This window comes from Pinus tabuliformis, chromosome 8 (genome assembly GCF_031772625.1).
Source record: "Pinus tabuliformis cultivar Carrire ecotype Pingquan chromosome 8, CPIR1, whole genome shotgun sequence".
Lineage (NCBI taxonomy): Eukaryota > Viridiplantae > Streptophyta > Pinopsida > Pinales > Pinaceae > Pinus > Pinus tabuliformis.
Genome location: NC_142294.1, coordinates 92,787,789 through 92,800,380, shown reverse-complemented (window position 1 = coordinate 92,800,380; position 12,592 = coordinate 92,787,789). Strand labels below are relative to the sequence as shown.

Here is a 12,592-nt window from a genome sequence, read left to right as displayed (position 1 = left end):
TAGTTCGAAACACATCCACAAAACATTTTTGATGGATCACAAAAGAATGAATTCTGAAGTTAAAAGTAATATAAACCCGATATCAGAAATAAGTGTAAACATTTAAACGTTGGCTCAATTAATAATACAAATTTAAGTAATAACTAAAAAAGTAAAAGTAATATAGAGTGTAGTATCTGAATGAGTCTAAACATTTAAATGTTGTCTCACTTAATAATAAAATGTTAAAAATAATAATATCTAATTTGTTGTATTTGATTTTGTTTTTATTAATAAAATTACATATCACATTAAAAAATCTAACATATAATTAGTAGCTATAAATTAAAATTCACTTTACATTATAAATTAAAATAATGATTTCATAACCATATTTAAATTTAATTGATAAGCACATAAAAACTTTACACTTACAATATGACAAGGTTTTTAACCATGGATATTCACCCCCATTGGATGTTATTAACTTGTAAATAGACATTGTTACAATGCCATGGGCCAATACCATGGCTTATCAATACCACATGCCCAAAAACCATAACTTGTTTCACAATCAAAATATTTTATAACAATATGACAAAATTTGTAACCATGGATATTCACCCCCGCTTTACCATGGATATTGTTAACTTGAAAATAGGGTTTGTTACAATACCATGGGCCAATACCGTGGCTTATGAATACCACATGCCAAAAAACCCTAACTTATTTCACAATCAAAATATTTTATTTTAATTTAATTTAATAACATTTTTTTAAATAAATCTAAAAGCAAAAAGGTTATAATTATTTTTGAGATATATCTAAACTTTAAAATGAGAATACTTTTTATATAGAGAGATGTTAAATTTTTATAATATAAATAATATCATTAAGAACTAGCATATATCCATCTTAATTAAGGATCCATGGGATGAGAGCAAGCAAAGTGACTACCAATGATAGAGGCAAAATAACGCATTATTCTTTGAAGGTTTTAATTATTATATTTTCTTTGATACTATTGATCCAAAATATAGGTTTAATATTAGCAATAATTTGATTTTTTCTAATTTAGATACTTTCTTAAATACAATACAATGGGATCAAATTTAAGAAATAAAGGGGGGAGGGGAGAGGGGGGAGAGATGGTGACAGAGTTGAAGGACAAAGAGAGAGAGAGTGGTGGGGACATAGAGAGAGAGAGAGAGAGAGAGAGAGAGAGAGGAAGAGAGAGAAAAGGGATGAGAGAGATAGGGAGATAAGGGGAAGAGAGAGAGCAGAAGATAGAGAGATGGAGGGGAGAGAGAGAGAAGGATAGAGGGAGAGAGATAGTGACAAAGTTGGAGGGAGGAGAGAGGGAAGAAGATAGAGACACAGGGAGGAAGAGAGATAGATATAGAGAGAGAGTGTGTGTGTGTATGTGTTTGGATTGGTGAGATAGAGAGATAAATGAGAGATGTAGGGATATATAGATATAGATGGTAGGGAGAGAAAATGGGAAAAAGAGGGAGAGTTGGGAGATAGGGAGTGGGGAGGAGAGAGAAATTGGGGAGAGAGAGAGGGGGAGAGAGAGAAGTAGAGATGGAGATAGAAAGACACAAAATGAAGGGGAGAGAGAAATAATAACAGACACATAGAAACAAATATAGATATTATATAACCAACCTAGATCCATCTTAACCCCAGATCTACCAAGAGATTTGATCCCTCTAGAGGTTTGATAGATCTGGGGTTAAAATGGATCTAGGCAGTAGTGGTAGCAGCCAAAATAAACTCTATGAGAGATTACTTTGCTTTTAAATTTAAATTTAATAAAAAATATAGTTAATAAACCATTTAAATAAATATATGTTATTTTTTTTGTAAGCTTGGTAGGACTCTCTGAGTTTCGTGTTTACATGTCCATTATTCACCCGAGCGTAGCACAACATTTGATCCCAAACCACTCTTCATTTCCACTGCCATTGCCACTTGAGCTAAAACAATTTTAAGTTAATGTTTTTACTTTGTTTGAATATGTCTTCCACCATATCATATGTTATTTTAAAACCTTTTGAAAATAAAGTTTTTTATAGGGAAGGAAAACCACTATGAGTATCATAAACTATAAATTTCCTCTCAAATGTTTTTTTCAACTCTAACCTTGTAGAAATATTTTTTGAAAAATAAATTATATGAACTTTTAATTGTGTTATATATTAAATTATCTATAAAATTTAGAAGGCTAATTTCAACTCTAACCTTGTAGAAATATTTTTGAAGAATAAATTATATGAATTTTTAATTGTATTTTATTAAATTATTTATAAAATTTAGAAGGCTAATTCACCATTATTAATTCCTTTAATATATCTGTAAATTATTTTTTTCATAATTGGTAAGCAAAATAAATAAAAAATTTAGTTTTTTTATTGTTTTAAAAAATAATTATCAAACCAAACCATAAAAAAATTAACAATTATTATAATAAAAAATAAAATAAAATAAAATAAATATTCACTTATTTAAAAAAATAAGTAATCTCATATTTAATTTCATTTAATTAAATTTTAAAACTGATAACATAAAATGTATAATACTATTAACAATGTAAACAACATAAAATATTTTAATATAAAAAATCAACATGTATAATAATATTAACAATGTAAACAACATAAAATATTTTAATATAAAAAATCAACATGTATAATAATATTAACAATGTAAACAACATAAAATATTTTAATATAAAAAATCAACATGCAGTGCAGTAAGAAAAACAATATGGAAATGGCCTTAAAAAAACCTACTTATCACATAAACATATATCTGCCGAATATAATTTTTATAAATCTTTTGAAAATCTTTCCATTTATAAATCTCTCTCATATATAATACCATTAATTATTTTGAAAAGCAATTCATTTTTTATACATATCTCTTTCTAATATAATGTCATTAAATCATTAAAAAACAAATGCCAATGTTCCATAATATTACATATATAAAGAAATCACTTCCAAACACGATGTATCAAATCACCGTGGAAGAGTAATTTCAATTGAAGAACTCACTGTGGAGGACACTATAGGATTTTCAGGCGTAGCCGAGGAATTGAAGGGTAACGGAGGATTGGGGACGTCTGCTCCATTACCTTCTAACATTTGGAGAACCCTCGTCATACAAGGACGATCTCTGGACTGGTATTGAATGCACCACAATCCAATTTTTGTGAGTCTCCTCGCCGTCTCCTCATCTGCAGCCTCTATTTCTCCTCCTCTCAGTCTCATCCCCAACTCGCCACTCTCAATCAGCTTGAAAGCCCACTCAGGGAAGTATAACTGACTCGACCGGCTTACCTGTACATCAATATTCTTTCTGCCCCCGACAATCTCAAGCAACAGCATTCCAAAGCTATAGACATCTGATTTATCTGTAATAGGATCCATACCTCTCGACCACACTGTTGGATACCTATACCAATAGGTTTCATATTTCATGATTGACAAGGGAAAGTCCAAATATGCTCTGCTTTGACTACACAAAGATCCCATATTTCCTAGAAAAAACAAGGTGTGTAAAGAGCTTCTCCTTGTTTTAATTTTGATGGCCTTGGTTCAAATTTTGATGGATGATCCAACAGTTTAATCTGGATCATGCCATGCTTTCAATTTTCAGTTGTAGATTAGAGAAAGAAGTCTGTCCAAACTGTTTAATCTTGGCAGACAAGTAGCTCAGGTAGAGAAGTTAAGGTTCCCAACTGCTTAATCTGGGACCTTGGAAGCAATAAGGGTAGAAATAGACAGAAAGACAAAAGAAAAAGCCAAAGAAAAGAAAAGGCAAGTAAGGGTTTGCAAGCCTAAATGCACCCTCCAAGAAGAAACAAAAAATGCTAGGCAAAGTAGTTGGGTAAGTAGATGGGGTTGCAGAAATGATATCCATTTCAGATTGGATGATCAAGATAAGAGAAGAAAAGTAAAGAAGCATGTCTAACCTCCCACTTCCCCCTTTCATGTCATTTACTAACATCCCCTTGGAGTTAACATTCATGGAAGTACTTGTGGTAATGTGATTGAATTTTTATCCTTAGAAGCCACATTTCTTGTCTAAAAATTCTTTTCATTTTGATCTACTCCCTCAACTAAGCAAGCTTCAAATACACTTAGTGTTTTTCCCCCTCATTCACTCTTTATCCATATTAACCCTAACTCTACTATGTAAATCCCTCATATTACCTTTTCCCCTACTAGTATTAACACCATGGTGTATAAACCCCAAATTTTGTATAAATACCCACCCCTTGGTATTATAGCCAATAAGTCCCGTGTCAGGGATCAAATGACACCTGGTCAGCTTGATAAACCTAAGCCCAAAACCCCTTTCCCCTTCACAAATCCATTTTCTCACTTTTAAACCCCCATTTACACATAAAAACCTCATAAAAAGCCTTGCTTATACCCTTACCCGCTTCAAAAGGCTAAAAACATGGAAAACCCACTTTTCCCCTTTACCTAAAGTCCAAAGGGCGGGCGCATTTCCACAGAAAATTCCCGAAAACCCACTATACCAAAGTTTTCCGCCCATACACAGTTCCCCAGAATAATTATTAAAATAATCCCCGCCCTTCCCCTTACCTGTCGATCCCTTCGTCCTCCCGACGACCGTCCGATCAAATAACTGAAGATCCAACGGCTCTCAAGGCTTCGGACTCTTTCCGACGACCGTTGATTACCCGCCCTATCCCCCTATCACATCAACCCTCCGATAGCCGTCCGATCATGCCCCCCAGATCTGACGGCCATCACTGCATCGGAGCAGATCCTTTGTCCGGACGATATCTTCCGACGGCCGTATTATTGGCTACGTCATGCGGTAGCCACGCGTCCCCTCCACGGCTCGTCGGAGGTACAACTGACACTTACCGCCACCGTACCGTAAGCGGTGCGATATGAAACCGCCTCCGGTTTCCGGTTTCCCCATTCCATTTGCATTACGTCATCACCACGTCATTTCCCCGTCACCCCACGTCACTACCACGGATGCCGTCGTGTCAACCTCCCGCTCGACCATTGGCTGACCTATCCTGCCACCTCACTATCCCCGTGGCCCAATCAGAGCCCGCCACCTGGCCTGATGACGTCATGCTGACGTCATCCGACCCTGGCCCCACCTATGACGTCATGCTGACGTCAGCACAAAAACGCGCCAAAATCGCCAAAATCCATATATAGACCAAAAATTTCGCGTTTTTTGCTATTTTTGGCAAAAGTTGCACTGTTTGTTCTGCATGCAATTTACGTATAAAACTTGCACCAGCCTGCTGAGGAAATTCCGAGACCGCCAGAGCGTCCATCACTCGCGCATTAGCAACATTAAGCCGACGAAATTCACCAGGTATTCTCCATTTTCACTCTGCAAGTCCATTTTTCCGTGAATTCCGGGTATAGCCTGTGAGCAGACCTTAAAACGCCAATTTCACCATTAAAACTCCACTGTACTAGCATTCATACCAAACCAGTGCTGCCATTACACGTTTAGGAGGCCACATTGGGCAAATTTAGTGAAAATTCCTCGTTGGTTCGCGCAATCGTGAACCAGCTACCTGCAAGAAACAAATTCACCACAAAGCAAACTCTGCTCAGTTCTGCTACTGCTCTATTTTGTTCAAAAGCAGTACTGCAATCACTGCAACCTTTCCCATTCACTCTTTGTCCTCTTAAATTCCCATTTTCCCCAGAAGAAGCTCCTTTTGTGTTACTCTGCATAGTAACACCAGCCCTTAAAGAACAGAATCCTAAAAAGAACCATGGATCCCCCTATGGCTCCCATAGTGCTAAATGTTCAACCTCTGAATGCCCCTCAAAAGAATTTGAAATGGCAAGCCTTGGCAGATATGGATTACCAAATTGAAGAAGAGAAGCTTATGAGCAGCAAATTCCACCTTCATCTGTTGAATGAATTAAAAGCCAAGCATGAAAATGGGACAGATATACTGGGCTTATGTGACTCTTTTCTCCCTATTTTTAAGCTCCCTCAGGTCAACCAGTTCCCTGAACTAATCCACCTCTGTGCTGAACAATATGATGTTTCTCAGCGAGCTGTTCTTGACCCATCTGGTGCAGTACTTTTCTATGTTACCCCTCAAGCTATCAGAGACATGCTTTGCTTCAACCCTCAGAAGAAGTTGTTTCCTTTATCACTGGTAAATCTGATAAAACAAGGGGATAAACTCACAGATGCCCAAATTGTTAAATTCAATCAATTATACATCAAAACTAACATTGTAATGGGCCCTCCAATTCTTCATGTATACCTCAATGAGCTGGGCAGAGACCTTGTAGATATGATTTCTCCCATCTTGGGATATAGTTCAATCGAGCATATTGATACAACTGTGCTGGTATTGATGCTTATGTTTGCTCCTGGCAAGTCACCAATCTGCTATGACTATGCCACCTACATATTAGACAAGATTCATGAGCAATTGATGAATTTAAGGAGAGATAGGGTGTTCAGATACACCTCCTACATTTACCATTTGATCTTGTATCATCAACATGAGAAATTTCACTTTTCAATCAAAAGAATGGATGCCCAAGGCAATCCCAGATCAGTGGTCTACTGGTCATCTGTCTTCCACATTAGACCTGAGTCTCCATACACTTACTGTGAATTCATGGATCTGTTCATCCATCCAACTATGGCAATGCTGATGAGCTCACCTCCTCCGAGACTCACTGATGACATGCAGAGAATTCTTCAGCTGTCCAAATCTTATAGCATTGGGGATTGGTACTTCTACCAAAACCACACTGTCATCAGGATATATGGGTGTGATCTACCTCCTTTCAAACTACCCAAGTATGTGCCTATGAGGCTATTTGCCCTAGAGTACTTTAGGCAATTTGGCAGAGTTGATGTGCTTCATTTTTCAGGAAAGGGAAAAAAGGCACAGTTGAAGGTCAAAAGCCAACTTGGCCATTTTATTTATAATGAGAGGGAGCAAGGATGGAGGGAAGCAGAGGGAATGCTTGAGGCCCTTGGCCTGCAAACCAGTTTCATATGGGTACCCTATGACCCTAATCATTTCATATCCACAAGGAGGCTCAAATATAAGTTATCTGCCTATGATCACCATAGCATCCCCCACATTGAAAAATATGCAAACCAAGACAAATGGAGGAGAGGGACCTTAGAAGAACCCTTGTCACAAGAAGAGCTGAACAAAAGGGCACTAAGGAATCTAAAGAAGTTGGCTGACCTTGAGCTTTGTCCACAGGTATTCACACTTCCAAGTACACAAACGGGAGCAGCTGAATCCTCCTCAACTGCCAAGCAGCAAACTACCAAGGCCACTGAGAATATGTCCAGCAGTGGCAAAGAAAAGGAGATGGAGACAGAGCAGACACATCAAGAAATGGAGACAGAGCAAACAGATAAACAAGAGCAGCAGCAGGCAGAGCAACAACAGCAAGCAGAAGGGCTGCAGCAAGGGCAGCAAGAAAAGTCAGAACAGCAAGGGCAGCAACATCAAGAAGAACAAAGGCAGGAGCAGCCTGCCCAGCAAAAAGAAACAGTGGAAACTCCTCAGACCACTGAAAGAACGGTGCCTACAAGGCAAGAGACTACCTTTGATGCCTCGGTCCTCCAAACCCCTCAAAAGGAGGATACATTTGTTTTTAGAAAAAGGGATAGAGAAACTCCCCTGACATCATCTATAAACCAGGGAGAGAAAAGGCAGAGATTAAATGATTTTCCAGAGGAGGACATAGCAATAAGACAGGCATTGGGCATGGGCCCACCCAGAAGAGAAGCTTCAGCAAGTTCCTACCAGCAGGAACAGGACAGGACCATGGGAGGGGAGGTCAGCTCCTCCAGCCAACAAAAAGAGGGAAGCATCAAACAGCAATTTATAGACATTAAAAGGAGGAATGATCCTATTAAAATATAGCTGTACAATCACCTACTAAACATGGCTCCTACCAATCAGCAAAGACTTATGTCTGCCTTTGATGTAGGTGAAGGCAAAATGATCATGAGTCATTTTATTCCCACAACTCTGCATCCCCAATCTGCCTCAGATTACCTCAGGACCAACCTGGAGGTCATGGCCAAAGACATACACCCAATGGACAAAATTGAACTGCATAAACAGACTGGTGAGATGGTGTATGCCTCCTTAGCAGATGAAACATTGGAAAATTATAAGCTAAAGAGCAGCCTCAATGCCACAGCCTCTCAACTGGAATTGGAGAAGGCATCATCCCAGGCAAAGGACAACAGAATAAAGTCCCTGGAAGACATAATCATTGAAATTGGGCATGATCCCAAAGATATTTCTGGGATACAGGAGATTTTGAAGTTGAGGGATGTTGACATGGCTGCCATGAGGAAGAAGATCAAACTCCCTGCCACCATGCACCCTCAGACAGATGAGGTAGCCCAACAAAGGTAGGAGAAGGACACCACAGATTTGCTGATCTCCATTTATAAACAGCTTATTCAAGCACAAGACAAACTAGGAGAATCAGAGGCTGCAAAAGCAGCATTGCAAGCAGCATTAAAACAAAGAGAAGAGGGTCAGACCTCTCAACCTCCTCCTCAGATCATCAATCTTGAGGAAACTGCTCCTATCACTGCCCCTCCTCCTCAACAGACCGAACAAACAGCAACATCTACTTCAGCAGCGCCAACAACTACAGAGCAGGCCCAAAGCCTAGATATGCAAAAGCTGAAGAACGAAATCCAAGTCCTGGAAGCTCAAATGTTGGAGCTCAACACAGCCAAAGAATCTTTGGCTAAAATCAATGATAGATATGATAAGTCCAAACAAACTGTGGCAGAGAAGGACAGGGAGGTGAAAGCCCTCAAAAACAAAATAAAAGAGCTAGAGAATGAGCTCAAGTTAGACAAAGTGGTGGCAGAACTGAAAATAGTACTATGGGCTAACATTGGTCGATCCATCAATGAGCAGTGGCCATATATTGAGACAATCCATGAGCAGCTAGAGCTCATCCCAAAGGCACAGAGGGAGATTCACAGAGCAAGAACTCAATTGAGCAATATGCCTGAAGTGGCCACTAGAATGATCAATGTACTTAATCATAAAACAAGTTCTCAGTTAGCCATCATGGGAATTACAAACCGGACTGATACTGTCCAACTGATCAAGAGGGTTCTTACTCTTAGAAATCTGGTACAGACATTGGAAAGAAGAACCCAAGACATGCAGACTGAGGTGAACAGATTTTTAGAAAAATTTCAAGTGTTAGAAAGCAGAGGACTCCCTGGCTTACTGAACAGCGCAGGGAGATTGTTCACACATGACCAATATGCTAAAAGGGTCAATACATTTGCCACTAACCAGATCAGTGATAAGCCCAGCACCTCAGAGGAAACAGGGCCAGCCACAGGACAGTCTCTTTACAACAGAGTCGAGAATCTGTTTTTTATAATGAATGAAATCAATCACCTATTTGGGGTGGCTCCCAATTTCTTCAAGTACACAGAGGCAGAGGAAACAATGGATGCTATTCTCAGGCATCAGCTCCCTACGCAAGAATGGTGGACAAGCGCAATACAGAAGATTTTGTAAACAGGGAGTCACTTAACAAATTTTGTTTCTTAAAATATCAGTTATCATGCAAAGCAAAGTTTAACAAAATCAGCATGCACAGCGGATCAAAGCTGAGCCAACTCAGCAGATGGATCAGCCAACAAAGCAGAAATAGAAGACTACAGGTGGCAGGGCCGAGAAAATACAGCGCAGCAAGAAATAAAGGCGCAGTTATCAGCATTAAAGCTAAGCATTGCAACCGACTCAATGACCTCCAAAGGTCAAATTACCCTCTGACAGACATAAAGAGCATTTATGCTGCATTTAAAGCTACAATAACTTCTTCTCTACTTTCTGAACAAATTTATGAAGATATTTTCTCTCTCGGATGACTCAATGCCTGAGATATTTTGTATACGCTTTCCTATAAAGTCCCCTTCGCATAAGATTGCAAGGGTTGTTGTTGATTTCTCCTAAAGAAATTCTTATGCTGTAATCCTTTCAGAAGTTTAATAAAGAAAGTGATGGAATTTCTCGGATTTCTGAAGTGTTGAATGCGTTCTGATCTCTGTTCATGACTGCCGGATTCCTGTGTATTTCACCATACAATAAGTCTCTGTAACTTCTCTCTGTCAATTAGTTGTTTTGTTAAAATTCATATATGTTATCTGATTTTCAATATTAAGCAACAAGGAAAAAGAATAACTTTCAGGATTTATTCACTGAGTACCCTGAGTTCAATCTGTGTTGTTTATGAATGTTTTCTTCAGCTGTAATCTAGATAAGTGTAATTCTTAATTGCTGCACTGTCAGAATACACCTTTCACCGTGGCCTTTGTTACAGGAATTCAAGTTTTGCTCCTGTGCAGTGTGCTCACTTTCACCTCACCAACTTAATAGAAAATTCTTAATTGCTTTCTGTTGGTTGACATACATCACCATTTAATTTAATTTTGTTTGTCTAAATACACAATAGGCCCTGCAGTTTGAACACCACCAATCCAGCATATCGAATCATTTCACAAACTCCAGACTCCATTGCCCAATGGTATTTCACTATCTAAACACTATATCATAAGACTTGAAAGAAATCCTTCAACCAAAAACATAAAACAAAACCTGAGCATAATAGCTAGCCTAAAACACCATCATAACAGAGACAAATCATAAAGAGAGAGCCCTCTCTGATCACAGTTTGGCTAGAAACAGTGATCCAAAGATTGGTTAGTGGTTACCCCGGCCGTATTCCCTTGGGAGTCATAGGGAACAACCTGGGTGTTAACACACACCTCTGGGGAAACATATCCCGGCGTCCCTCTTGCTGTCGTCATGGAAATATGGTCGTCTCCCTTCCCACAAAGTTGTGCGAGACCAAAATCAACAACTTTAGGGGTTAAGTCGGCGTCTAGCAATATATTGTGAGGTTTGATGTCGAAGTGTATGATGCGATTTTGGCAATCTTGGTGTAAATATGCAATTCCACGAGCCACACCCAAAGCAACTGAATACCTTTGCTCCCAACTTAAGATTTGCCCATTCTCGTTTCCGGCAAATGTAAACTTGTCGAGAGATCCATTAAGCATGTATTCATATACCAGTGCGCTTGTGGGGCTTTCGAAGCAATACCCCAACAGACGAACCAAATTGAAGTGATGGATCCGTCCGATTGTCGCTACTTCATTCATGAATTGGGTTTGGCTGTGCCTATGCCTATCAAGAAGCTTGACAGCCACTAAAATGCCGTTCACAAGCTTTCCTTTATATACCACGCCATAACCTCCTTCGCCCAATTTTTCCGCAAAGTTGTTTGTGATCTTCTTAAGTTGAAAGAGTGAATATCTGGTTGGCATTTCATAAGCATAATCCTTTAGGAATTTTTCCACCTTTGAAGTAGAGCTACCAGGAGGATCTCTTCTCTTCTTGCAATAAAACGTTAAGAATATCACTAATATTGCGGTCAGCGCAACTCCTCCAAAAATGCAACCTGCAGTGGAATGAGAGATCGATATTAATATAATATCTGTCCAATAACCCCGATATATGAAAATAGTGGAAATAAGATACAAGTTCAAAGTGATTTTCAATGGGAAGAAACCATAGTTACCTTTTACAATGGCCGAGTTGATTTTTAGACCTGCAACGCAGCCATGACAACTATTATGAGTTAAAAGCAAAGATCCATAGCTTTAGGAAAGAGAATGAGTACTTGACAATATCGGGAAACACATCTACACATATCTTTGGGTTCAAAGAGTGCAGAGTGGAGGAAACTTATTGGAGGGGTGTACTCAGATCCTCATTCCTTTAGATTCAACCCCTTTTCTCTATAGCAACCCCTTTTCCTGGGTGTCAATGAATAATTCATACCATCTTAACTAAACTAGCAGTTCCAAGTAATTTTGCGTAAATTTAGGAAATAGAGCATACCGTGGCCCTGGCAGTTGTCGGCACGGGGTCCATCCTGGCAATAACAAACGAACGGTGCAGTTGAACCCGAAGTGTTGTAACGGTAGCCACATATCCCTCCACTTTCGAAACATGATTTACAACTTTCATCTCTCTTTCGATCATTGTAAAGCAGTTGCAATGATCCCACATCAACTGTTACTTGGGCCGCAGGACATCCCCGAATCCAATCCCCATTATCGTACAAACTGTAAGAGACGCTAGAATTACATTTTCCGCTAACTATTACTGAGTTGTCCAGTTGACATTCGTAGACATTTAGGGTCCTGTTCTCCGTAAAGGATATCACGACGGTGTCTGTACGCCTTGGATGTGGTAACTGCATGTGAATGGGATCATCAAAGAATTTGCACTTCTTTGTTTGCTTGAAGAAATGTCTCTTCTACCTTTTTCCGAGAGAAGGACCACCTTCTTTTTTGGAAGGGCCCTCCTCCAACCCAACTAACGTCTCCCAATTAGAGCCCCTAGCCTCCTTACCTAGAAAATGAGACCCATTCTCTAGGGCTTGAGAAACTAGGACTTTTAGAACATTGTTGGAAGAGGGGAGATCTAGAGGGATGAGAGGGTTTTTGGCTCTTGAACAAACCCAAGAAAAAGAAAAACCCT

At 39.1% G+C, this 12,592-nt stretch overlaps 2 protein-coding genes across 2 annotated transcripts; both read right to left on the bottom strand.

Moving 5' to 3' along the window:
- Positions 1-3,002: 3,002 nt before the first annotated feature.
- Positions 3,003-3,413, bottom strand: LOC149234298 (rust resistance kinase Lr10-like). The gene has a single exon (XM_089368222.1). It carries the CDS (start codon positions 3,411-3,413, stop codon positions 3,003-3,005), a length of 411 nt encoding a protein of 136 aa, XP_089224348.1.
- A 1,903-nt stretch (positions 3,414-5,316) lies between these two features.
- Positions 5,317-12,311, bottom strand: LOC149234297 (LEAF RUST 10 DISEASE-RESISTANCE LOCUS RECEPTOR-LIKE PROTEIN KINASE-like 2.7). Its single transcript, XM_089368221.1, has 4 exons — positions 11,948-12,311; positions 10,810-11,654; positions 5,598-5,723; positions 5,317-5,412 (listed from the first exon to the last, which is right to left on the bottom strand). Exons 1-4 carry the CDS (start codon positions 12,309-12,311, stop codon positions 5,317-5,319), a joined length of 1,431 nt encoding a protein of 476 aa, XP_089224347.1.
- Positions 12,312-12,592: the final 281 nt, after the last annotated feature.